General features: G+C 41.0%; 1 protein-coding gene and 1 long non-coding RNA gene across 3 annotated transcripts in view; one reads left to right on the forward strand and one right to left on the reverse strand.

Annotated features, from left to right (window-relative positions):
- The first annotated feature begins 2419 nt into the window (after nt 1-2419).
- LOC138948490 (death-associated protein kinase 1-like) overlaps nt 2420-24000 on the forward strand; it is a 159485-nt gene continuing 137904 nt past the window's right edge. Inside the window, exons 1-2 of the mRNA XM_070320046.1 lie at nt 2420-2706; nt 17806-18024. Coding sequence (XP_070176147.1) covers nt 2639-2706; nt 17806-18024 — 287 coding nt within the window. The 5' untranslated portion in view covers nt 2420-2638. The remainder of the gene's footprint in view (nt 2707-17805; nt 18025-24000) is intronic.
- On the reverse strand, nt 8080-15801 carry LOC138958764 (uncharacterized). 2 transcript variants are annotated; one of them, XR_011453495.1, is made up of 3 exons: nt 15650-15801; nt 8986-9065; nt 8080-8678 (listed from the first exon to the last, which is right to left on the reverse strand). It is a non-coding gene; the product is annotated as an uncharacterized lncRNA (long non-coding RNA). The 2 variants fall into 2 exon arrangements; XR_011453500.1 differs by lacking the exon at nt 15650-15801 and adding an exon at nt 12520-12667.

The raw sequence follows: 24000 nt of genomic DNA on the forward strand, positions 1-24000 counted from the left end.
TTAAAAATCTACGAAAATTCAGAAGTCCAAAAACAGAAAGGTGTGTTATCAGAACGGAATATTTACAACAAAACAAAACGTTATCATGATGTTCACTGATCTTTGACTAAGCGGTCTTTTAAGCGGACAGACAAACAAACACTTGTAATACAGAAAATAAACTTATCTGACCAATTGTCCAGAAGCTCGCTCGGAAGACACAAGCGAGATATATATATATATACATTTTGGGATTTCATACGAAAATTCAGAAAAGGCACAACTGCTCAACAATTGAATACTGGGAGAAAGTCAAAACAATTAACAAAATGTATCCTTTTAATAGTTTATACTTTTACCACGTTAGAACTGTAGGAAATGCCGCCAAAGGTCACGGTGACTTTAGTTTCCTTTTAAAAGAAAATAATGTTCATTTATTTAAGTCTTTTTCCACCACTCTTGTATATCTAGTTAGTTTAAAAACAAAAAGAGTTTTATACCTCAGGCTGCTTCAAACCTGATTTGTTTTGCCCTCTTTTATTTTAATTTTTAATTTTTATTACGCGCAGGGAGCATCCATCTTCATTGGCCCTTCTTTATAACGAAAACCAGAATTCTGCAATTATATGTACAGTACACATTCTCCTATACAAAACATAGTTTGTACAAGTACAATACTTCTTATCTATTGAAGTAATCCAGCCTACATTCTTTTTTCCATTTATCATTCTAACTTCCTTATCCGTAATTCATAATCAAAAAATAAATATCTAATTGAGTTCCATACTAAAAAATCCCTTCATACATTTACACACAAAAAAACGTTTCCTCAAAATATTTTAAAATATTTGAAACCCTTTTGCAGCAATAAAATAACAATTCCATATAATCTGTTTCACCAAGAGAATATGTTAGTTCGTTTTTACATTTTAGTCAAGTTTTGACTAAATGTTTTAACATAGAGGGGGAATCGAGACGAGGGTCGTGGTGTATCTGTGTGTGTGTGTCTGTGCGTGTGTGTGTGTAGAGCGATTCAGACTAAACTACTGGACCGATCTTTATGAAATTTTACATGAGAGTTCCTGGGAATGATATCCCCGGACAGGTTTTTTTTTTCGATAAATACCTTTGATGACGTCATATCCGGCTTTTTGTAAAAGTTGAGGCGGAACTGTCACACCCCTTATTTTTTAATCAAATTGATTGAAATTTTGGCCAAGCAATCTTCGACGAAGGCCGGACTTTGGTATTGCATTTCAGCTTGGTGACTTAAAAATTAATTAATGACTTTGGTCATTAAAAATCTGAAAATTGTAAAAAAAAAAGTTTTTTATAAAACGATCCAAATTTACGTTCATCTTATTCTTCATCATTTTCTGATTCCAAAAACATATAAATATGTTATATTTGGATTAAAAACAAGCTCTGAAAATTAAAAATATAAAAATTATGATCAAAATAAAATTTTTGAAATCAAGTTAAAAACACTTTCATCTTATTCCTTGTCGGTTCCTGATTCCAAAAACATATAGATATGATATGTTTGGATTAAAAACACGCTCAGAAAGTTAAAACGAAGAGAGGTACAGAAAAGCGTGCTATATCCTTCTCAGCGCAACTACTACCCCGCTCTTCTTGTCAATTTCACTGCCTTTGCCATGAGCGGTGGACTGACGATGTTACGAGTATACGGTCTTGCTGAAAAATTGCATTGCGTTCAGTTTCATTCTGTGAGTTCGACAGCTTGACTAAATGTTGTATTTTCGCCTTACGCGACTTGTTGTTGCCTAAGCTCTATTGCCACGGTTTTAACCGTCTTTCCTGCTTGCATAATATTTTTGTCTCCTGTCATTTTCGTTTGGATGTCTATCTAAATCCACCATTGACATGTGAACTAAGTTTATATTTTTGTTTTTGTAACGGTTTGTTTTTCACTGTTAATCACACACCCCAAAATGCAACAAACAAACGTACAGACAAAGAAAGTCTTGCTGTGCCCTGACTGGCTACAAGATCATCAGCAAAACTGATTCATATTCCACAAATCTAGTAGCCTGTAGGACAGCACAATGCATTATCATCATTCAACGGATTCATGTCATTAGCATGATGCAGGCCGGACCTGATGTCATCAAGAGAACTAATCTGCCCTATATAGACAAGTCGTTGCGATTATTACTATTATTTTTTAATTTATTTTTGATTTTTTGCCAAGCACATCATTGTCGGGCTTTTAATCGTTGCGATTATTATAGTCAAGCGAGAAAAAACGCCGCCCAGGCAATCATCGCACAAGAACCCTTGCCAGTCGATCTCGATAGCTCAGCGGATACTGTCGTCTGCAAAGGAATTTTTGTTCCCGTTTCGGCAATACCACGTGCGTTTTTGGTGCGTTCGGGTATTCAGCCGTTTTTACGGAACGAGCAGACGGCTTCCGCTGTCGGGGGCAAATGATAAACAGAGCGTTGACTGTCTGACTGCGGTAAGAAGAAGGCCGGCTAGGTTGTGTGAAAATTTTCGAGCTTCATCCACCAGACGACAATGGAGCTTACTTGAAACCGAGGAGTATTCGGATCTGTGTGTGCGCTAGAACAATTTCGTGTTTGATTCTTTGGAAGAGTTTTGTGTGAATCCATAATGATTCAAGCATTTGTCGATAATGGATACCTCAGTTTTCAAGTTGGAGTCTTTCGAAGATAACTATGAAGCCGGAGACGATATTGGGAGGTAGGTGATTCAAATTTGTTGAGTGCGTTGATTTAAATTTCGGAGCTTGAAATGGAGTTTAAAGGCTGGCAATGAAACAGTTTTGCTGTTTGAAGTTATACATAATTTACAAAATAAATCTGACAGTGATACTGTTGGATGGGACCGAGTTGGATGCCATTATTCGAAGTGACTCAGGAGGCATAACACGCTCTCTTAGTTCTCTTACTTTCTGAATAATTGTTGCTTCTTTCCTCCCTCTGTTTCTCTTTTTCTTGTGTGTGTTTGTGAATACATGTGTGTGTGTGTGAGAGAGAGAGAGAGAGAGAGAGAGAGAGAGAGAGAGAGAGAGAGAGAGAGAGAGAGAGAGAGAGAGAGAGAGAGAGGAAGAATCAACTAGCTTTTCGTTTGAGAAATATCTAATTTTTAAGGCTAAGGCCAAAAAAAAAATAGGTCTGGTTAAGGTAACATAGCCCAAACAAATAGGGTGGGAAGGTAGTCAATCACTTTAAAAAAACAAACACTTTTTTTTCTTCTAATGTGTACAAATTAAACCTACTTGACAGGGAAATAAGTGTGCGACTCGGGCGCTTTCGCTTTCATTGCGTTTTTTGCACTGGTTTTTGACTCACATGCGAAGCAAAAGTGAGTCTATGTACTCACCCGAGTCGTCCGTCCGTCCGTCCGGACGTCCGGAAAACTTTAACGTTGGATATTTCTTGGACACTATTCAGTCTATCAGTACCAAATTTGGCAAGATGGTGTATGATGACAAGGCCCCAAAAAACATACATAGCATCTTCACCTTGCTTCAAGGTCAAGGTCGCAGGGGCCATAAATGTTGCCTAAAAAACAGCTATTTTTCACATTTTTCCCATTTTCTCTGAAGTTTTTGAGATTGAATACCTCACCTATATATGATATTTAGGGCAAAGTAAGCCCCATCTTTTGATACCAGTTTGGTTTACCTTGCTTCAAGGTCAAGGTCACAGGAGCTCTTCAAAGTTGGATTGTATACATATTTTGAAGTGACCTTGACCCTGAACTATGGAAGATAACTGTTTCAAACTTAAAAATTATGTGGGGCACATGTTATGCTTTCATCATGAGACACATTTGGTCACATATGATCAAGGTCAAGGTCACTTTGACCCTTATGAAATGTGACCAAAATAAGGTAGTGAACCACTAAAAGTGACCATATCTCATGGTAGAAAGAGCCAATAAGCACCATTGTACTTCCTATGTCTTGAATTACCAGCTTTGTGTTGCATGACCTTGGATCACCTTGACCTTGGGTCAAGGTCACATGTATTTTGGTAGGAAAAATGTGTAAAGCATGTGAGTCGTATGGGCTTTGCCCTTCTTGTTTTTTTGGTTTTTTTGACAAATGTAATAAAAAGTTATAGGGTCGGCCCCTAAAAATAGGGTAGGTCGGGTTACCGTAACCACACCTTTTTTTTAGGCTAAAGACCAAGTCTTAACAACAAAGTTAGTAGATGAGATTGAGACACCTAATTTGCTATTTTGCTTTAAAAAAGTAATTTTTTAGTTGAAAGTTGTAAGGTGGTCATTTACCTCATTATGCCATACACACACTTTTTTCTTGGCGCATGTTAGTGTAAAGTACATGATCATGCACATTTTTAGATTGATTTTCATACATCATAATGATTCCCCAACTGCTTTTGTTGTAGGATTCATTTAAAATCTAGGAAGATGTTGAACACACATTCACACAAAAACATGTGATCTGAAATATGTCAAATTCTATGAGTCGTACTTGCTTTGTCATGGTCTTTACATATATTTATGTCCTAAATGCTTCATCTTAAAAGGCATTACATCAGAGAGTTACAACCAAGAAAGCACATTGTTTGATTAATTAAAATGTCGGAGGCAGGTCTGGTCCACTGACTCAGTGACTGGTTTTTATCTTTAGAAATAATTTAAAAAAATTTATAGCCTGGATGCCACAGCTGCAGCTGCACCATTAATTTGTTTGAACTAAAATGCCTGAAAAGTTTTGTGTCAGTCCCGGGCTCCTCTGATGTTTAAAACAAAGGAGCATGGATGATGGATACATAGTTATTTTCATTCAGCCTTACTCAGTATTGCTAATGAAACATGGTTTAGTGGTTTGTGCATTTTCCCTTGGTTTAAAACCTTTGAAAGGGAAAAAAATCACTGCATCCTTGAAGTCTGCCGTCTCTCCATGTGGAAACTAAGCAATAAAGCAGAAGTGCATTTTGTAGGAAACGAGTCACTGAATTTAGATGTAAAATGATAAATGACACAGCTAGTTCAAAACCCTTTGTTTTTTACTTAAAAGTATAAACGTTTTTATGTGTGTTTGTGTTTTTTTCACTCAGAACTTACAGATACTGGCAGTGGGTCCTGAATTGTACTGCAAGATGATGTGCAAATTGGCTTCGTGATGACAGTCATGTATAATCTAGGTGTATAATAACATTACAAGGTCATTCAAACGAGGACTAGGACAGGAAGTGAGTTGATGCAGCAGATAAGTAACACTTGTTACCAGAGGCAGAGGAATGATCTTAGACTTCCGGAGATATGGTTTGTGGTGTTTTTTTGTAGGAAATCTGAACAGTTCAGCATATATATTATAATTGTGCATGTTCCTGTTCTAACTGAAACATCACTCCAGAATTCGTCAAAGTTTGAATCAATTAATGGCTGACTTTGAACACAGGCTGAGAGTTAGGTCTCTTTATACATTTGCATTCCAGGTGTGTGTGTTTAAAAAGAAAGAAAGAAGAAAAACAACATCCCTCTACTGGCTCTAGTGCATACAGGCTGCAATAAAAGAAAAAGTGAATGTTTTATAAATATGAGAAAAAATACTTTTTGATTTGGCAATCACGTTGAAACAGCTGGTACATGCTGCTAGAAGTGAGTAAAGAAGTATACAAGGTGACACAGCTAACAGCTCTCGCCTCCCCCAAGGGGACAGGTTTCATGCTGCAGCTGTCAGGTAAGAAAACGGAGGGCCAGTGAGTGATGGAGCAGTCCTGAGCCAATTAACCTGCAAGCGCCAGGCCACCAGGTGTGTACGCAACCATGTGCTGTCGTTGAATTCTGCAACTCAGCGAACAGCTTTGATGGGTGTAGGCCGTACTCGCTGAGATCTATAGGCCAGTGTCTGTTATTACCCCCAGTGCAACTTTCATGCTACACTGTAATACGTATTGTATTGTAATAAGATTTGATGAAAACCATGGGCGTTTCTCTGCCGTATTCGATGTGGGCGTGTACAGCAATTTAGATGTTGGCTTCCATGGTTAGTTTTTTTTCTCTCTATAGATCGAACATTCTCAGCATGGAGAGCTGGCTTTCAAAGAAGGACCAAACACGGACATTGAAAGAAGATTGTCAAGTTAGAAAGACTGACGGGATCAATAAGGCAGGAGAACAAACGCACAGCACACTGGTACTGTGGAGCATGTTTTACGGAATGTTATCATCTCCTTGGTTTGGAGAAATAATTAACAACAGGTGGCTCGAAGCAAGTGCCGAAGACTAGAAGTAGAATACAATTTATCTTAAAAGAAGACAGATGGTGTGTAAGACTGAACCTTTATTTTCTTAAAATTAAAGCTAAATTTCTTCCCGTACGAACGATAAAGCAGCCAGGCTGTTGATTTTTTTGGTAAGTGCCCCAGTGGAAGCATGTCATTGTTGTGAGTCTGATCAAAACTGCGTGCCAGTGGTAATGACTATGCCGGCATGTAGTGTGTGCCCATCCTTGTTGAATACTGCCCTGAAGTCGAATCTCTACAGAATATAAATGGTCGCTCATGGCAAGTTCCACTGTTCAGGCTGGAGTCATCTTGCGTCCTTCCGCCAGTCAAGAGACTTGCCGGTATTCACTTGTCAAGATGAGGGTTTTGCACCGACTGACTGGCAACTGTATCAAGCAGTCACGCCGCAGTTGTGAAAGGCCTACTTTGGTGTGGACAGTCAGTATTTAGAAGGAAAGCTACTGCGTGCCAATGGTAGTCCACTTTATTGGCAAGATAGGTACCTACTGACAATTTGATATACTCTGATGTGCCCGATAATAACGGAGTAATGGTCTCTCTCGTTGCAAAGATCATAAATATGATTAATTATTTAATTATGACAGTTTTGAAGTTTTATCTGGGTGGAGACTGACCACTCGGCTGTGACAAATGCAACTGAAGAGACATTGCCACAACTGAGCAGGTTCCTGGTTTGTAGTATGAGATAAAATAAAGTCAGCTCATCACTAAAACTGTTTTCATGAGTAATTTAAGCAGATTGTGCACTATCCAGATGAGTATGCATCAGTATAAACCCAAGTCTGCAATTACAAAACAAATTCCGGTAATACCAATGTGCCTGCCAGAAAAGATCAGCTTCATTAGAACGATAAAGGGGCTGTTTTAATTGTTTCTTTCTTTTGTGTTCCTTGTTGGAGGACGTGGTCCAATGTAAACGTTAAAACGTCAACGATTTAAAAAAAATTCATCTCTAGGTAGAAATGGTGGTGATCCAATCTAACGTATCGCACAGAAAGCAACTGCGTGGCATAGCATTCTGTGACGGAACGAGCAAACCGCGAGGCAGATACTAGCGATGCGAAGAAACGAGGAAGAACAACAAGACGCTTGGATAAGACTGGGGGCAGTTTTTTTGCAACTAGGGCATCAGAGGCAGTTCCCTCTCTCAGTTAATCCTCGACAAATTTGCCCGGCCACAAAAAACACAGAGTGAATCAGGAAGACGACGACCGGCCAGAAAAACAGAGGATGCCCTGCTATTGCGAGGATCTATGTTGTCTTGAGTCGAGCGTTTGAAAATGCCTGAGCCTGAAGGCGGGCGTAACTTACACCTCTTGGTATCAGTCTGATGAGGACGACAGATGGCTAGATTAGCGCGCTGCATTTTCCTGCAACCTTTGGTCTCATGCCTGTATGGCTGCAGGCATGAATGAAGCCTGTTTATATAGGGAATTCCTATATACATATATCTGTTGCAACAGCTGGTCTGTTACTTGTGTCTGCCTTACCTTGAAACTTCCATGGAAGTGAGAGAGAGAGAGGGGGTGGGAGAGGGTTGATAACGGAAGCCGGGAGAAAGGATTGTGGATGTCCGCCCGGCGGTTGGGCTTTTACTGAGTCGGTATTTTTTCGAACCGTATACCTGGTTCAGTCGACTGAAACACACAGTACAGTGGATGACTGCATTACATCAGATTTTACGAATAGTGAGGGAAAAAAAAAGGGGGGGGGGGTTACTCAGTGCGAAAGATTCATGAGTATTTCCAAAAAAGTCTGCGTTCCAGTAGTCATAAATACGCACACACACACACACACACACACACACACACACACACACACACCAAAACCTGAAGTACCAGACGTCCCCAAGCACTATAAATAAAACAGAGATGTTATGATTTTATTGAAGTGACATTACAACACTTTAAACATTATCTCAGGTAGTCTAATAAATGTGCATTGATGTTAAATCAAAGAGCTTGTACGCTTTGGTTAAATCCTCTCACAGGTTCAACATTCCGTAAGGACTGTAAGTGTAATACTATCGCCTCTCTGGGCCCTCTGTTAGTGGTTGCTCAGGGCACAGCAATGGCATTGGACATGTGAGCAGGCGCACACCGGCAGGCAGAAAAGTTCAAAGGATTAAAGATACAGGCAGGCAGGGAGGAAGTTTGTGCAGGAGGGGGGGGGGGTGGTCAAACACAGCTAATAGTGGCTAGAACAAATCAAATTAGGGTCCCCATAGCTCGGGCCTGTGTACACGCGCAAGTTGTGAAAACGGCCTTGCGGAGGGACGTCAGTGGCTCAAGGGTTAACTCGCATCTTTTTCAGTGTGTAGAGTCTGTTGTCCTGCTAAGCGTGAGGCGTACACCGTGGCTGAAGAAGTTCGCAAATGTTGACAAACGAAGTAAGACGTGTTTTTGCAGCTTTCTTTGCCGCGCTGTGCTGCAAAATACAACACCAGTTAAACATGCAGCTTCAGGGTTGCCACAGTATGGGCGAAATTCGGTATGGTGGGCAATTTGTTTGTGTGGACGAAAATTAGTCACAGTGGTGACGTTTCCTGTCAAAATAGAGTAAATTCTTCGGTTTAGACAGGTGTTTGCGTTCATGGCGTTGAGAATAAAGCCTGTTCTTTATTCCTCAATTTGAATAATGATGAATTGACAAGTTTCAAGCAGTAGAAGGAAAACACAGGACGGTACACGCTATTCTCCGCAGGTATTTGCATAAATAATAAATGCTTGATCACCTTGGTGTTGCCCTGGCTTGACGGCGTAACAGTAGCAGGCAAAAGGCGCTCGGTGTGTCTATTTGTCCAAAGCGCCCTACCTGCAACAGAAGAGCACTTTCACTAAACCCGGCACATGAAACCTTTCCTTTGACGACTTGTGCCTTACGGTGTAGTACCAATTACCTTCACCTTTTAAGTTATCCCAGTGTCCCATGTTGTCTCAGCTTCTTTGATGTGGCATATGAGGTTGGTTTCCACTCTGGAACAGATTTTGTGTCACGTCAAGTCGTCAGAAAGATTAAAAACATCTCCCAAATAAAGACATACAAATAATAGTACGTGTACGTGTTGTTATGGCAAGTAGTAGAGGTAGCCAGCCGATTAACAGAAATAACCTCAACCAAAATAAGGTGTTATTTTTGTATGACTGTAAACATTTACTCCAGAAATAAGGCCTTATTTCTGGGGAAAAGGTGTTATTTTAGAAAATAAGGCGGAGGAGCGCCGGGAGGGTTATCGAATGGTAGTCCTAGCTATAAATCCGATCGAAATTGTAGGGTTACATTTAAGCCTTCGTCCCAGACTTATGCATGGGATAAGAGCATCCTTCCACCTGGACACAAATCAACATTCAACAGCCTGGCTTCTAACTGTGCAGAGAGTGTTTTGCTGAATCAATTTTGCAGATTGACATAGGTATCAGTTACGAAATTGATTCAACTGAATCAACAACAAAATGCCCACTCTGCACAGAAAGCAGTTTTGCTTTGAATTAGGTCATGCTCTTGGACTGGATGTATATATATATATGTTACAGTTAATCTGTGAAACCAGGGAATATGTGTATTAACTAGGTAATACATGAATTAACTGACGGAAAAAACCAGTTAATTCATGTATTACCTAAAATAGTTTAGTTAATACACGTATTCCCTGGTTTCACAGATTAACTGTAACATGGTGATTTCTACGAGCAGGAACGTACAGGTCTTTGAGTTCACAAATTCTAATGCCTAAGAAGACGCGAGATAAGGGATTTGAATTGTTGTAGTAATTGGTACAATGATCTTATCCTGACTTTGTTGTCGATTTGAGATCGTAACTGAACAAGCTGACTTTTGACCAGTTAAAACTGGAAAGTATATTGAGCTAACCACTACATCTCCGCTGTCAGATGGCTGATGCCAAGAGCTTAGGGCGTTTTTAGCGTTGAACTACAAAGTAACTGAACATAGGTTGCTTTGAACTGGTTATCAGTGCAACGCTGGTGAATTTGAACTGTACCGTTGAGATGGCTGTTCTTTTCTATACATGTAGCATTGTTCTTGCCCCATTTGTTTACGACTTGATTCACTCGCAAAATGTGTTTTCTGTACAAGTACACGCGTCCGAAGACGTCCAGAACCGTTTCGCCACAGGCGTCGTGTTCTTTTTCGTCCCTTTTCTTTCCCAAATTATTTCCTCTTTTGTACTACTCTTCCTATTCTCCTTTTTTAACCTCTGCCTCCAAAGCAGAGATCATACATTTGCTGTCTGCAATACACACATATTTTGTTTGAGCAAATGACCCCTCATCGCCTCTTCCTTTCAGCATCCATCTTCCTCCCTACAGCCGCCGTTTTCCTTTTTGTTCTTCCTTCCTTGCTGCTGGGCTACTGCTCTCTCTCTCCCCCCCCCCCCAATGTATTCTTTGTTCCTTGTTGTTTCTTTTTCTTGCAACATTCCCCTAACACAACACCTCCCTAATATTATTAGGCCAAAAAAAAAAATAGGTGTGGTTACGGTAACATAGCCAAAAAAAATAGGGTAGGTAGGTAGGCAATCACTTTTTTTTTTTTTTAACTTTTTTTTCTAATGTGTACAAATTACACCTACCGTGGCCTTGTTAAAAGACACGACCTTCTTCCCAGGGGTCAATGACCCAGTTTTTGCCATGAGAGGTGGTTCCCCTGTCATATCTGAGAGAGGAAATACTTCCTGCATCGGGGTCAGTGACCGGTCAGTGACCGAGTTTAACAGAGTGGAAATCTGTGGGTGCGGCCAGATCAAAGGCAGGGCAGTACCTAGTAGCTGAAACATTTATTATCACAAGTTGTTTGACTGGTACTCAAGCGGTCTCTTTGATTTTTTTCGTATAGGCGCTTCGTTATACAAGACGCAGGCGTGCGACACGGGCGCTTTCGCTTTCATTGCGTTTTTTGCACTCGGTTTTTTTGTTTTGGTTTTTTTTTTGTTTGTTTGACAAATGTAATAAAAAGTTATAGGATCGGCCCCTAAAAATAGGGTAGGTCGGGTTACCGTAACCACACCTATTTTTTTTTTAGGCCTTAGTAGTACGCGTGTTTTTGTGGTGTATCAGTATGTAAAAGTTTGTCACTCATTCTCCTGATCAACATGTTCCTTCATTCTGGGTTTTTCTCCGGCGTGAGGTACTCGATCTTTATGTTTGTGTGTGTTGTGTTAACTGTGTGTGTGTGAGAGAGAGGGAGAGAGAGAGCGTGTGCAGGCTGTGGCTAAATCTGCTGTCTGGAGCAATCGTTTGGTCCGAAACTGAGTTCCTTTTAGTTTTTACATCCTGAAAGTGACAGGCGTTGACGCCGTTGTATATACCAACTATTTTGACATCTAGCACAACTGTCATTGCGAGCAAGCTTACAATTGACAGAAACCGATGTCTCATCGTAATTAAATCGTAGATGGCAGGCTTTGCAACTTTGACGAGAGTTAAAAGCACTAGCAATTCGGTCGGAAAGACAACGATTGTGGAGGAGAAACGAATATATGCTTGTTTAAGAACAGTCACCCTCCAAAAAAGAAAAGAGAAAAAAAAATGTCGTTTCACTCTGTTTACCCCTTGCGCGCTCCTTCTCATTGGACTTTCTTTGTAGACAACAGGAACTTTTCTATTTTAGATTTATTAAACAGAACATAGATAAAATCAGGTACATGTAGACATTTCTGTGAACCGATTCCAATGCCCAACGTGTTCTGCATGATTCTTTCACGGAGAAGACTTTTTCCTTGGAGATAAGACAGAGATAAAGCCCAAGCAGTTATTCCCGAAGACTTGTTATTCAGGGAAATCTGTTGTGTTCAATCCTCTTATGAGACTTTTTTTCTCATGGAGTAGAGTACATGAGAACGGTTCCAGTACGTACTACAGGGGCTGGACATTTTGCTCTTGCTTTTAAATAAATTTTAGTCCTCACTGATGGAATTCTCTACGCACAAAAAATATATTAAATTATTTTTTTGACCTCCAGAATTGACTGTTTGGCTGTCAGTGTCACTTACGCCCGTTTATCAAAATTAGCAAGCACTGTTATCGTGCTATGAGGAGAACTGGTTCTTTGGAGATTTAGAGCGACCTCCATGGGGAGAACTGGCTCTTTGGAGATTTAGAGCGACCTCCGTATTCGATATGGATAAAATAGAGATAAGTTGATAATTTTAAAGTGTAACGTAATGAAATAAGAATTGCTGCATTATTGTGCCGCAGCTTACAGATTTGGGTATTAGTAATACTCTTCTCTTCCACCGAGTTTGCATGACCTTGAAAACTTTCCAATCGGGAAGCCCGTGGGAAGTGCGTTGATGGACAATGCCGAGCAGCATTCAGGTGGCAGTGGCCTTAGATGAGAATGACTCTCTCCATTTTGAAGTTTTGCGAAGCTGCTGTATCAAACTGTTTCCTCTGCAACACTTCCTGTGGAAATAAATACGGGACAGTATTCATATAGTGACTAAACAAGACTTGACTTCTGGTGCTCGATTTAACAGACCGAAGCGCTGAGCTAAAGCTAATCCCCAAAAGCCAGTGAACAGGGCACACACATATGTTGATGACTACTTTAGAACTGTGTGCTGCGCTATTTATAATGTACCCCTGAGCTGTCTGTTCCTAGTGTTCAAGTGACGGGTTTAGCAGATCAGCGGACCTATCGGAAGAATGCCAGGCATTCATGCAAGGGTAGAGTGCTTTGAGTCAGACAAGACATAGATACTGTTAACAACTGATGGAAGATAACTGTGTTTTAGGGTGTTTATGTGTCCAGGTAGAAAGATGGTTTTGACGGCTGATGAGGCCTGGCTAGTGTTTAGGTACTTTGCCGTGTGCACGGCTATGGCTATTTCAGACTGACACCTCTCCATATCCACACCAGCGTTTTGGAGCGAGAGATACAGAGATATAGAGATGGATATATGCTGACCTTGGAAATCGGATAATGTTGAGATGATTTCATGTCTGAAGCAGAAGTTAAAGGCAGAAAGTCCTGGAAGGGTCTTAAAAGGGGGATTTTCTGAAATAGCAGTACATGTTATGATAAAAACGTACAAGCTTGTTCAGAAAAAGTTTGAAAGGTTACTTGGGTTGATGCAGCGCTTGGCAGTGAACTGGCATAATGGTTCCCTTATGACTGTTCAGTGTCAAATTATGCTACTTGGTTACTCCAGCAACTGAAGAAATCTCATCACTGATTCGATTATATTTATACAATATGTATTATTGAAAGTGAAGCAAGTGTAACTGGCTATACGGGCGGGTTTCCGGGATAACGTATAATCAGTTAAAGTCATAATGTCTAACAAGAAAACTGTCTCTCATCGCCCCAAGAGCTATAGAGTTCAGGTTGGGGGTTGTTATTATGTGACTACACACCAGGAATACCTTGAACAAACGTTTGAGCGCTGAGTTACTCAAATTGAAAACGGCTGTGTTTTGAGTAGGAATCTCAGATTGTTAATTCTTATTCAGTTATTGTGACGTCTTTTTGCGCCAGTCATAATTTTCGTCCTACCTTTCGACCCTGAGTATTTCATGCGCTAATTATCCTAGAGATACAGATTTGAAATTGAGCCGAGAGCTACAGAGTTCGTTTTGGGTGTTGAATAGATGACAACACACACGAGGAAGGTCTTAGATTTAGTGTTTGAGCGTTCCATTTTTGACTCACATGCGAAGCAAAAGTGAGTCTATGTACTCACCCGAGTCGTCCGTCCGTCCGTCCCCCCCGTCCGTCCGGACGTCCGTCCGGAAAACTTTAACCTTGGATATTTCTTGGACACTATTCAGTCTATCAGTACCAAATTTGGCAAGATGGTGTATGATGACAAGGCCCCAAAAAACATACATAGCATCTTGACCTTGCTTCAAGGTCAAGGTCGTAGGGGCCATAAATGTTGCCTAAAAAACAGCTGTTTTTCACATTTTTCACATTTTCTCTGAAGTTTTTGAGATTCAATACCTCACCTATATATGATATATAGGGCAAAGTAAGCCCCATCTTTTGATACCAGTTTGGTTTACCTTGCTTCAAGGTCAAGGTCACAGGAGCTCTTCAAAGTTGGATTGTATACATATTTTGAAGTGACCTTGACCCTGAACTATGGAAGATAACTGTTTCAAACTTAAAAATTATGTGGGGCACATGTTATGCTTTCATCATGAGACACATTTGGTCACATATGATCAAGGTCAAGGTCACTTTGACCCTTATGAAATGTGACCAAAATAAGGTAGTGAACCACTAAAAGTGACCATATCTCATGGTAGAAAGAGCCAATAAGCACCATTGTACTTCCTATGTCTTGAATTAACAGCTTTGTGTTGCATGACCTTGGATGACCTTGACCTTGGGTATTTTGGTAGGAAAAATGTGTAAAGCAGTTCTTAGTGTATGATGTCATTGCTAGGTTTAGTTATTTGACCTTGACCCTGAAGGTCAAGGTCATGTAAAGGTCAAGGTCAAGCATGTGAGTCGTATGGGCTTTGCCCTTCTTGTTATTAAATCTGAATGCTGTGTTTTGTAGTCATTTCAGACCGTGATATTCTCCAACGAGCAGTGTGTTTGTTTTTGTAATACGAAGCGTTTTAGCCCTGTATGGCACGGAATTTGCATGCGGAAGCTAGATTGTAGGTTTGACTTCCTCAATCCAACGATCTTATTCTGCTTTGACGAACGGTTATCTATGATGACTAAATAAAATATGGTGACGGACGGAAGTCCGGACTCCTGACACAAGGAGAGCTGGGCGAAGCAAACTGTTCGCTGATTAAAATGTATTTCATTATTTGGCATAGTTTTGGAGCAGTTTTGAGCAAATCATTGCAGGTGTTTCTAAATTACAGTACAACGAATGTCCCTTGAACTTTTTAAATCCAAATCGCCATAAAACTTTCCATGAAGATGGTACCTTAGGTGTACTATCTTTAAAGTAAGCAGATCTATATCTCTTCAAGCAATAGCATATGTATGGTTTATACAGCGGTTTTCGAGGATAAAGTTAAGCATTTGTTTGTAACTACTCAACATCTGTTAAGTTCGTATTTCAGACAGACTTTTCAGTATGACATACGTTTGATTTTTACCTTTTGTCTACTTCGTTAACTTGTTTGTTCATGGGTCGGTAGTTCATACAAAGGTTTGTTTGGGTTTCACAGGAAACGCGTTTTGCGAAAACAGCAACATTTTCACAAAATAGAGCACTTATCTTCGTTATTTGCATACAGTCGCGCTCTACTTTATTGATAGTATCACAGCTTCCTGTCTTTGTAGCCTTTTGACTTTTTTTCATTAGCTTGTTTGTTCCTGGCCTGGTAGGTTGCGGAGAATTTTGTTTACGCCCAACAGGAAACCAGTTATATGCAAATAGCACAGTGTCCAAACTAACGAGTGCTTACTTGTGCGGTCGCGCTTGACCTTTTCTTCGAAAGACACTTCCCATATTTTTGTGTTCTTCTGCGCAGCAACATCTGTGTCAGCGGAAATGTATCTAATTGTGATGTAATGCACGAGGGACGAACCCTCTTTGTCGATTTGTAATGTCCTTGCTTCGTAGCAGCTGGGCTGCGTTGGCAGATGTCTCCCCGTGCTCACTTGCTTCCCTCCATATATATACACTGTCATCCATCCCCGCACCTTGTGTCATAAGTTGTCACTATTTTCTGAATCAAAATTGAACAAACAATAAGTTATATTGTCAACCCTTTTGTGGGAGTAGGAAATTGCAATGAGAATACACTTGAGGGGGGGGGGGGGGGGATGGGGGAGGGGGGGGCGGCGGCAGACGTCTGAAAACGTTCGAACACATACTTTTGTGAGAATAAGCCACTGTTATAACAAAAAAATCTTTGCTCTAACCGGCGGAGACACGAGAAAGCGTTTTGGTTCTACTTCTACACTCAGCGTATTCCAGGCCATTTTCTATCAACTGTGACTCAGTAGTTTTTCTCAAATCTGTGCTATTTTAAGTGTTACTAGCCTAATCGTACCCGCATACAAAAACAAGCTATCACCTGAAAAGTTGCAATGGGCACCCTGCCATTTGTATATCCCAGGTCTTTGTGTCTTCTGTTGTGTGCATGGTGCGAGAGTCGATAATAAACATTTACAATGACATCACTTTATCAACTGTATTAATAAAACAAGTCGCGTAAGGCGAAAATACAATATTTAGTCAAGTAGCTGTCGAACTCACAGAATGAAACTGAACGCAATGCAACGCAGCAAGACCGTATACTCGTAGTCCACCGCTCACGGCATAGGCAGTGAAATTGACAAGAAGAGCGGGGTAGTGGTTACGCTATGCTGCATAGCACGCTTTTCTGTACCTCTCTTCGTTTTAACTTTCTGAGCGTGTTTTTAATCCAAACATATCATATCTATATGTTTTTGGAATCAGGAACCGACAAGGAATAAGATGAAACTGTTTTTAAATTGATTTGGAAAATTTAATTTTGATAATAATTTTTATATATTTAATTTTCAGAGCTTGTTTTTTTATTCCGAATATAACATATTTATATATTTTTGGAATCAGCAAATGATGGAGAATACGATAAACGTAAATTTGGATCGTTTTATACATTTTTATTTTTTTTTACAATTTTCCGATTTTTAATGACCAAAGTCATCAATTAATTTTTAAGCCACCAAGCTGAAATGCAATACCGAAGTCCGGGCTTCGTCGAAGATTACTTGACCAAAATTTCAACCAATTTGGTTGAAAAATGAGGGCGTGACAGTGCCGCCTCAACTTTCACGAAAAGCCGGATATGACGTCATCAAAGACATTTATCAAAAAAATGAAAAAAACGTTCGGGGATTTCATACCCAGGAACTCTCATGTCAAATTTCATAAAGATCGGTCCAGTAGTTTAGTCTGAATCGCTCTACACACACACACAGACACACACACACACACACGCACACACGCACATACACCACGACCCTCGTTTCGATTCCCCCTCGATGTTAAAATATTTAGTCAAAACTTGACTAAATATAATCAATCAACAACTGAAACAAGTTTTCTTTGTTTTTGTATAAATAGAATCAAACAAAGTGACACGATATTCACGATGAATATATATCAAGGATGGCCATATCAACAAAAAAAAGTTCACTCGCCAGCCGGGCGAGTAACTTCATGAAAGTCACTAGCCCGCCAGAAATGTCACCAGCCCGGTTTATATACTAAACACACAAATTATTACTGTCAGATTTATTTGCACAATTAAAATAGTGGTGGTATGACATACATATAATGTGGTCAGCGATGAATAGGCTTTCCCGGGCCTTGTCTCGCTATTTTGCAGTGTTCTTCATGCAAGTTGTTCATCTGCAGTGTTTATAATTATCATGACTTTGAAACCCGATAGTACAACCACAAGTTTTGCACTTGACCAGCATTGTCACTGGCCAGCCGGGCAAGCTGCAAGAATCTACTAGCCCGGGCGGACGATTTGGCCATCCCTGTATATGTTGATGTTCTGAATTAGGGAAAGATTATTTTTGTACGAAGGGATTCACAATGTTTCATTGTTTTTACTCTCAGTGGCCACTTCGCCGTGGTGCGAAGATGCACGCACCGCAAGACGGGGCAGGCGTTCGCGGCCAAATTCATCCGCAAGCGGCGCGGAGGGGGGAGGAAGGGCGCCAAGATGGAGGAGATCGTCAAGGAGATCAACATCCTACGCTGCATCGACCACCCCAACGTCATCAGCCTGCACGAGGTCTACGACACCAAGATGGAGGTCATCCTCGTCCTGGAACTGTGAGTGGTTGTGTGTGTGTTGTGTGTGAGTGTGGTTATCGTGTGAGTGGTTGTCGTGTGTGTGTGTGTGCGCGCGTGCTTGTGTGTGTGTGTGTGTGTGTGTGTGTGTGTGTGTGTGTGTGTGTGTGTGTGTGTGTGTTTAACTCGAATAGTATGGGTCTTGTTTGGATGGATGGCATCCTTTCATAGGTGGACAGCGTTGTTGTGGACAGCGTTCATGTACTTGTTAGAACCTGGCAGAACCTTCTACGTGTTAGAACCTTGTATCTCACGCGTATTCCGTGTTGAGAACTTTAGGTGACTATGATAATTGACTATGTTAAGAAACTGAATTCAGGCACCACTCCCCTCATATGCCAGTACACATTCGCCTCAAAGGTACATTCCTCTCCCACTAGACAAGCACACAGAGTCAAAAAGCATGACTCTTATGACTCTTTTATTTTGGTGAAATGCGTCAACGTGCGTATCCCGTATGTATTGAGAAAAAGCAAGGAGAAACGTTTGTTTGCGACACTCACAAAGGTCTTTTGTACTGGGAGCGAATGTCGTTCCATTTGGTGTCCTGGTCCTGACAATTCAGTGACGTCAGTGTTTTAAATAGTTTATGCTGACACCGCAGTCTACTGCATTCGTCGAAGACAGACGAATGAGAAAAAGCCGTAGACGTGCAACCCGGAGAATACTGTGCCTGCGGACCATGTCTGTGATCTTAAAAGACTTACAATATAATACTAACACGGACATGGGCATTATTTGTATAGCTTGGGGGTATACATTGAACAGGTTTTGTTACATTTCTCAGCTTTTATCGCCTGGTGGTGCCTTCATGAAACAATGAACAAGTATAATTTGGTACGGTCCCTTTTAAAGAGCTGACTTTTTACAATAAGCTTTCGAGGCAGGTGCTTTTATTGATCTGGCGACATATGTAGACTATTTGCTCAAATCAATATACGTATAAATATTGCTGTGTAAGCCGGTTAGCATTTTAGCGAAGTCGTGAAATAAGGTACGGTGGCTTCGATTTTCTACGTCTGTCAGTTGTGGGCGAATGAATGAGATGAAATATTGATGTGCACCTTCAAAGTTGTTCCGGAAGGTTTGCCGAAGTAGACCCTTACCAGTGACACAGTTGAGTTTATTTGTGAAGAGATTTTGTAATAACACGCTGATGAAAGAGTGACAAGGAGAGGGGGAGAGAGAGGGAGGGAGGAATGGGTTAGCCAGACAGGCAGACATGCAGACAGAGTTTTCCAAGCGGCCTCTTTCCTTGACTTAAAGCCACTGCGAGTGTTTTCAAGATCGTTATCATGAGCTTTTTGTTTTATTTTATGTTTTATAAGTTTGCTTTTCTACCTAATCAGTGAGAGGATTGAATTTGTGTGTGTATGCTGTATGCGCTCGAAGGATGTATCTTTAACGTTGCTGTTGCATTTTTAAATAAAGCTGACTGAAGTAAGTAGAGCAGAAGAAGTGGCTTGCTAGCAACCATATCTGGAATGGAATGATCAGAAGCAAAATTCCACAAGTTAACCGGATCAGCGTGTTTGACACTTTTTAGGTACACTATAAAAAATAAAAAATCCAAGGCAATCAACATGTTTGACACTTGTCATTATGCACGATACATGTATCACAAACTACTCGATACACGATCACGCAACACGAAGGGCTGGTGAAGTGAAGTCAAGCTGTTGCCTGCCGCGGGCATGCCATGAGTCAGTGACATTCACTGTGACGATGAATGTTGGTGTGAAAAAAGTTAAACAAAAACAATGCTGATTGAAGTAGCAGTTAAGGTTGATTCAAAGAAGGAGCATAAACGATGAACATGATTAAAATGAAACGCAGATAGTGCAAATACATAAATGACAGAGATGAATGGAAAAACTAAAAATTGTTGATGACAAAAATGGTAATTACTCTCTCTCTCTCTCTCTCTCTCTCTCTCTCTCTCTCTCTCTCTCTCTCTCTCTCTCTCTCTCTCTCGCTCTGTCTTATTCACAGAAAACCTGCATTTAACAAGACAGGTTTCCTTCACCAATGAGTGACAGGCTGAACAATTTTGTCGGACATACAGACTCACGCACACATACACGCAGCGCACATCCACTCCCCAATTACTCAGTGCACATTGTAGAGTACTGTTAGCGTTCACTGCAAATAATACTAGTCCAAGTACAAAATGGGCTTTTTGAACAAACATTCAGTGAAACCAGAAAATGCATTGTTATTGATACATCATCATATATTATTGAGTCTTGTTTTATTCTGTTCGATTCGTATGTCAGTCATTCAGCCGTGGAATCTCCATGGGAACGTACACCCGTTGAACCTGAAGAAGATGCAGATCATCCATTGTGTCTTGTGAGTCGGGTTTGAAGAAGCCACTTTAGAAAGTTAATGCGAAAGCTGTTCACGAGGGCACTGAGTTCTTTCTTCCAACAAGCTTTCTCCTTCCTTCAGCGAACGTTAAAGTTATTCCTTTTTTTATCTTTTATTTTATATCAGTCCTTCAGGTCAATGAGACCACTGTTTTTGTCGGGGAAAAGTCGGTTTGTGGATGACTTCTACTGAGGCAGACAAATAAAAGATTACTCTGTTCAACGGTGCAAATAAAATTATCGTAAAACGCCCCATTTAACAAGCCACACCACGCTGAATACTTTTGAAGACCATATGACTCATTCTCAAAATTACTGAATTGCCTCTCTCTCATTTATTTTCACAGATCAAAAGACTTTCACACTCGACTGAAAGGAACATACGTTTCTTAGTGGCGAGGTACCCTTGTGCGTTGAATGGAAACGAGGTCGGGGTTAGAGTAGCAACAATTTACTTGTGTTATTGCAAAAGCATCTACTTGCGTTTTTGCAAAATCGTCGAAGAATTAGAATGTACAGAGAAAGAGAGACAGATGGCGGGGAGGGGGGGTATACAATTCGCTTTCGCATTGGTATGTTTTTGACCACTCAGAATGATGGCCAGAAAACAACTTTTGACCGATCCAAATGAACGTTTTATAATTTTATATAAAACATGGTCGATGGCGAACACATCAGAAGAAAAAACCCGGATAGTTTTCACACCAGTACGAATCTCACACGTGCAACCAGCTTAAATACAGTGGTTCGGAAAGGAGAAAGCAAATATGCAGAATCATGCCGTGAGCGCCAGTCTTCAGCGGTATGCTGGCAAGAGTATTTGATGGCCACCAAGTTATGCGCCGCTCCTGGTCAGTTATGTGGTTGACTTTCTGTTTTACTGAGATGGATATCGGCTAGTTATTATTGAATTATTGACGAGTAAGCGTTGTTTGCCACATGTTCGCGCTACTGCTGGCTCACCGTTATGGAAGAAACTAATGGAAGTATTATAGAAGTGAGGTTTGCTGAGCCTGGGGAGGGGGGTGGGAGGGGTGATGTGTGAGAGTCGGAATGCAGAAATAGGTAGTGTGGTCAAACCCTGGCTTACCTGCCTCTTTGCCCGAAGGGAACAGCAAATGAACGGTGTATGTGAAACTATGTTAACGGCTAAGTGGAACTGGCAGTTTGAAGCTTGTTTGGGGGGCAGTGTTTGGTGGTTTCTCAAGTTCTTCTTTCACATCTTCTTTAGCATGGTTGTTTTTTTGCACTGTGTGTGTGTGTGTGTGTGTGTGTGTGTGTGTGTGTGTGTGTGTGTGTGTGTGTGTGTGTGTGTTTGAAAAGCCTTTCAAAACCAATAGCATGGTAAACTTAATCTTTTCTTTAAAGGTTTAGGTATGAATACAGATACTGTGGGTCCTTTATTTAGTTCTGTTGACATGGCGTCGGAAAACTGCAAATACAAATTCGCAATTTCCCACACGACAAAGGTTAATACATGATGACTAGAATACGTTTGCATATTCCACGACGATACCTCTGAAAACGATTGCATGCATTTGGATTGAGAAATTCAGTACACAGCACAAACATATTCTTGAAATTTTAGTAAGCTAGATTCTTTTCTGCTCAACTTGACCCTGGACGATAAGGTTTTGACACTGAAGCACTCAAAAATATGCTGCACTGCAAGCCCCAAACTCATTGACTGACGTTCAGTATATGCATGTACAAAGGTTTTAGTAAAAGTCTTTGTTTCTTTTTGTTTGTGTGTACCGTGTCACGTTGCTCTATGACGCACAAAGAATAATTTTATAGTATCCCATTATGAGTTCGTGCCTGTCACCATATTGCGTCGTCGAACATCTGATAATGCAGGCCACTAGGCATATATTATTTTTGCTTTCACTCGCTCAAGTGCAGCATACCACGAGCAAGAGTGTGTTTCCTGTTTCGTGCACGCTGAATTTTAAAGCTGGCATGTTGTTTTTCCGTTGAAGGACCGTTCTGAAGGATTGCTGGTGTGGTTTTCAGCTTTCGCGGGTCGCTAGCAACAGACTGCAACAGAACGGAGCTGGCTGTGCGTAGAACGTGCAAACGTCATTTCAGCTCTGAATTGCAGACAAAACTTTGTTCTGCCGTGCCAGCTGGTCCCAATTACCTGAATTACGCTTTCCTTATATTACTTACGTTTGCACGCGTGCACGGACATACATGTGCACGCACTGACATACACTCAGGTACGCCCGCACGGGCGCTCACGCACGTCCATCATGCAGTCATATTTCTTTCAGTGCCGTTTGTGCGTGTGATATGTATGTGTATGCGTTTGCATTTGTACAAGTATGTGTGTGTGTGTGTGTGTGTGTGTGTGTGAACACAGACTAACACAGGATACTCTCACTCTCTCTCCATCTATACCTCTCTCCTTCTCTGTCCCTTCCTCCCTCTCCAGCATATGTTTCGAACATTCGTTTGGCCAAGAATTCCCTTACGTTTTCTAATTTACCTAGACGGAGAAGTACACCTGAAAATGTGAGTCATTCCCGAGTCGCTCCTTCCCTTTTGGCCAGGTGCTAAACTGTTTATACCATCCAGCCTATTTTTTTCTGTTTTTTACAGAGAGAGAGAGAGAGAGAGAGAGAGAGAGAGAGAGAGAGAGAGAGAGAGAGAGAGAGAGAGAGAGAGAGAGAGAGAGAGAGAGAGAGAGAGAGAGAGAGAGAGAGAGAGAGAGAGAGAGAGAGAGAGAGAGAGAGAGAGAGAGAGTGGTTTTAGTTTTAGTTTTAGTTTAGTTTAGTTAGTTGTGCCAGTCTCGTCCCATCAATTTAATGCTTAATTTCTTTTGCGTCTTCTACCTTCTACCCCCCCCCCCCCCCCGTTTTTTTCCTGTAAAAAGAAAAATCGTCTTCAACTGACTGATACCGCCCCTCCCCTATAAAGCCTCAAAAACAGAACTGAGATAAGCTTGAAAGCTGCTCATAAGATGTGGCTTGATGGCTAGTTTAATCCGGGAAAACGTTACCGCTATCTGGGCCCTAAGCGAAGAGGAAACTCCAGACCTGATAAGCATGCACTTTTTGTTTGTGTCTGTACTATTGGGAGAGCTTCACTGAATCATGTTCTGCCTGGTACTGGTTGCATGGAAACGATACCCTGGCTTTCTAGACAAATATCTTGGAGCCTACTATACCCCTTTAGCAGTTTCATAACTCATTATAGTGGCGTAGCTGGGTGCCTAAAGGATGTCAGGCTCTTTAGATATAAAATCATATTTCCCTCCATCATCTCCTTCCCCGTCGTCTTCTCTTGGATAGCTGCAAGTTGTAAAGGTTGTATTATTTTAAAGCTTTTTGGGGTGTATAATCCTCCCCCCTCCTTTCCCCATCATTAACTTATCTTCTCTTGTCGGATGGCACCAATATAGGTCGTAAGATTTGAAGCTCTGCCAATATTATGTTTGACCCCCCTCCCCTCTCCCCCCTTCCCCCACACGCCGCTCCGTGTGTTCACCGTCTTATCAGATTGAAAAAAGCTGTATAGTTTGCAGGACTTAGAGCTTTACAGGATTATGACCCCCCACCCCCGTCCCCTGCTCCATCCACATCTGAAT

The sequence above is a fragment of the Littorina saxatilis genome, linkage group LG1 (assembly GCF_037325665.1).
Source record: "Littorina saxatilis isolate snail1 linkage group LG1, US_GU_Lsax_2.0, whole genome shotgun sequence".
Lineage (NCBI taxonomy): Eukaryota > Metazoa > Mollusca > Gastropoda > Littorinimorpha > Littorinidae > Littorina > Littorina saxatilis.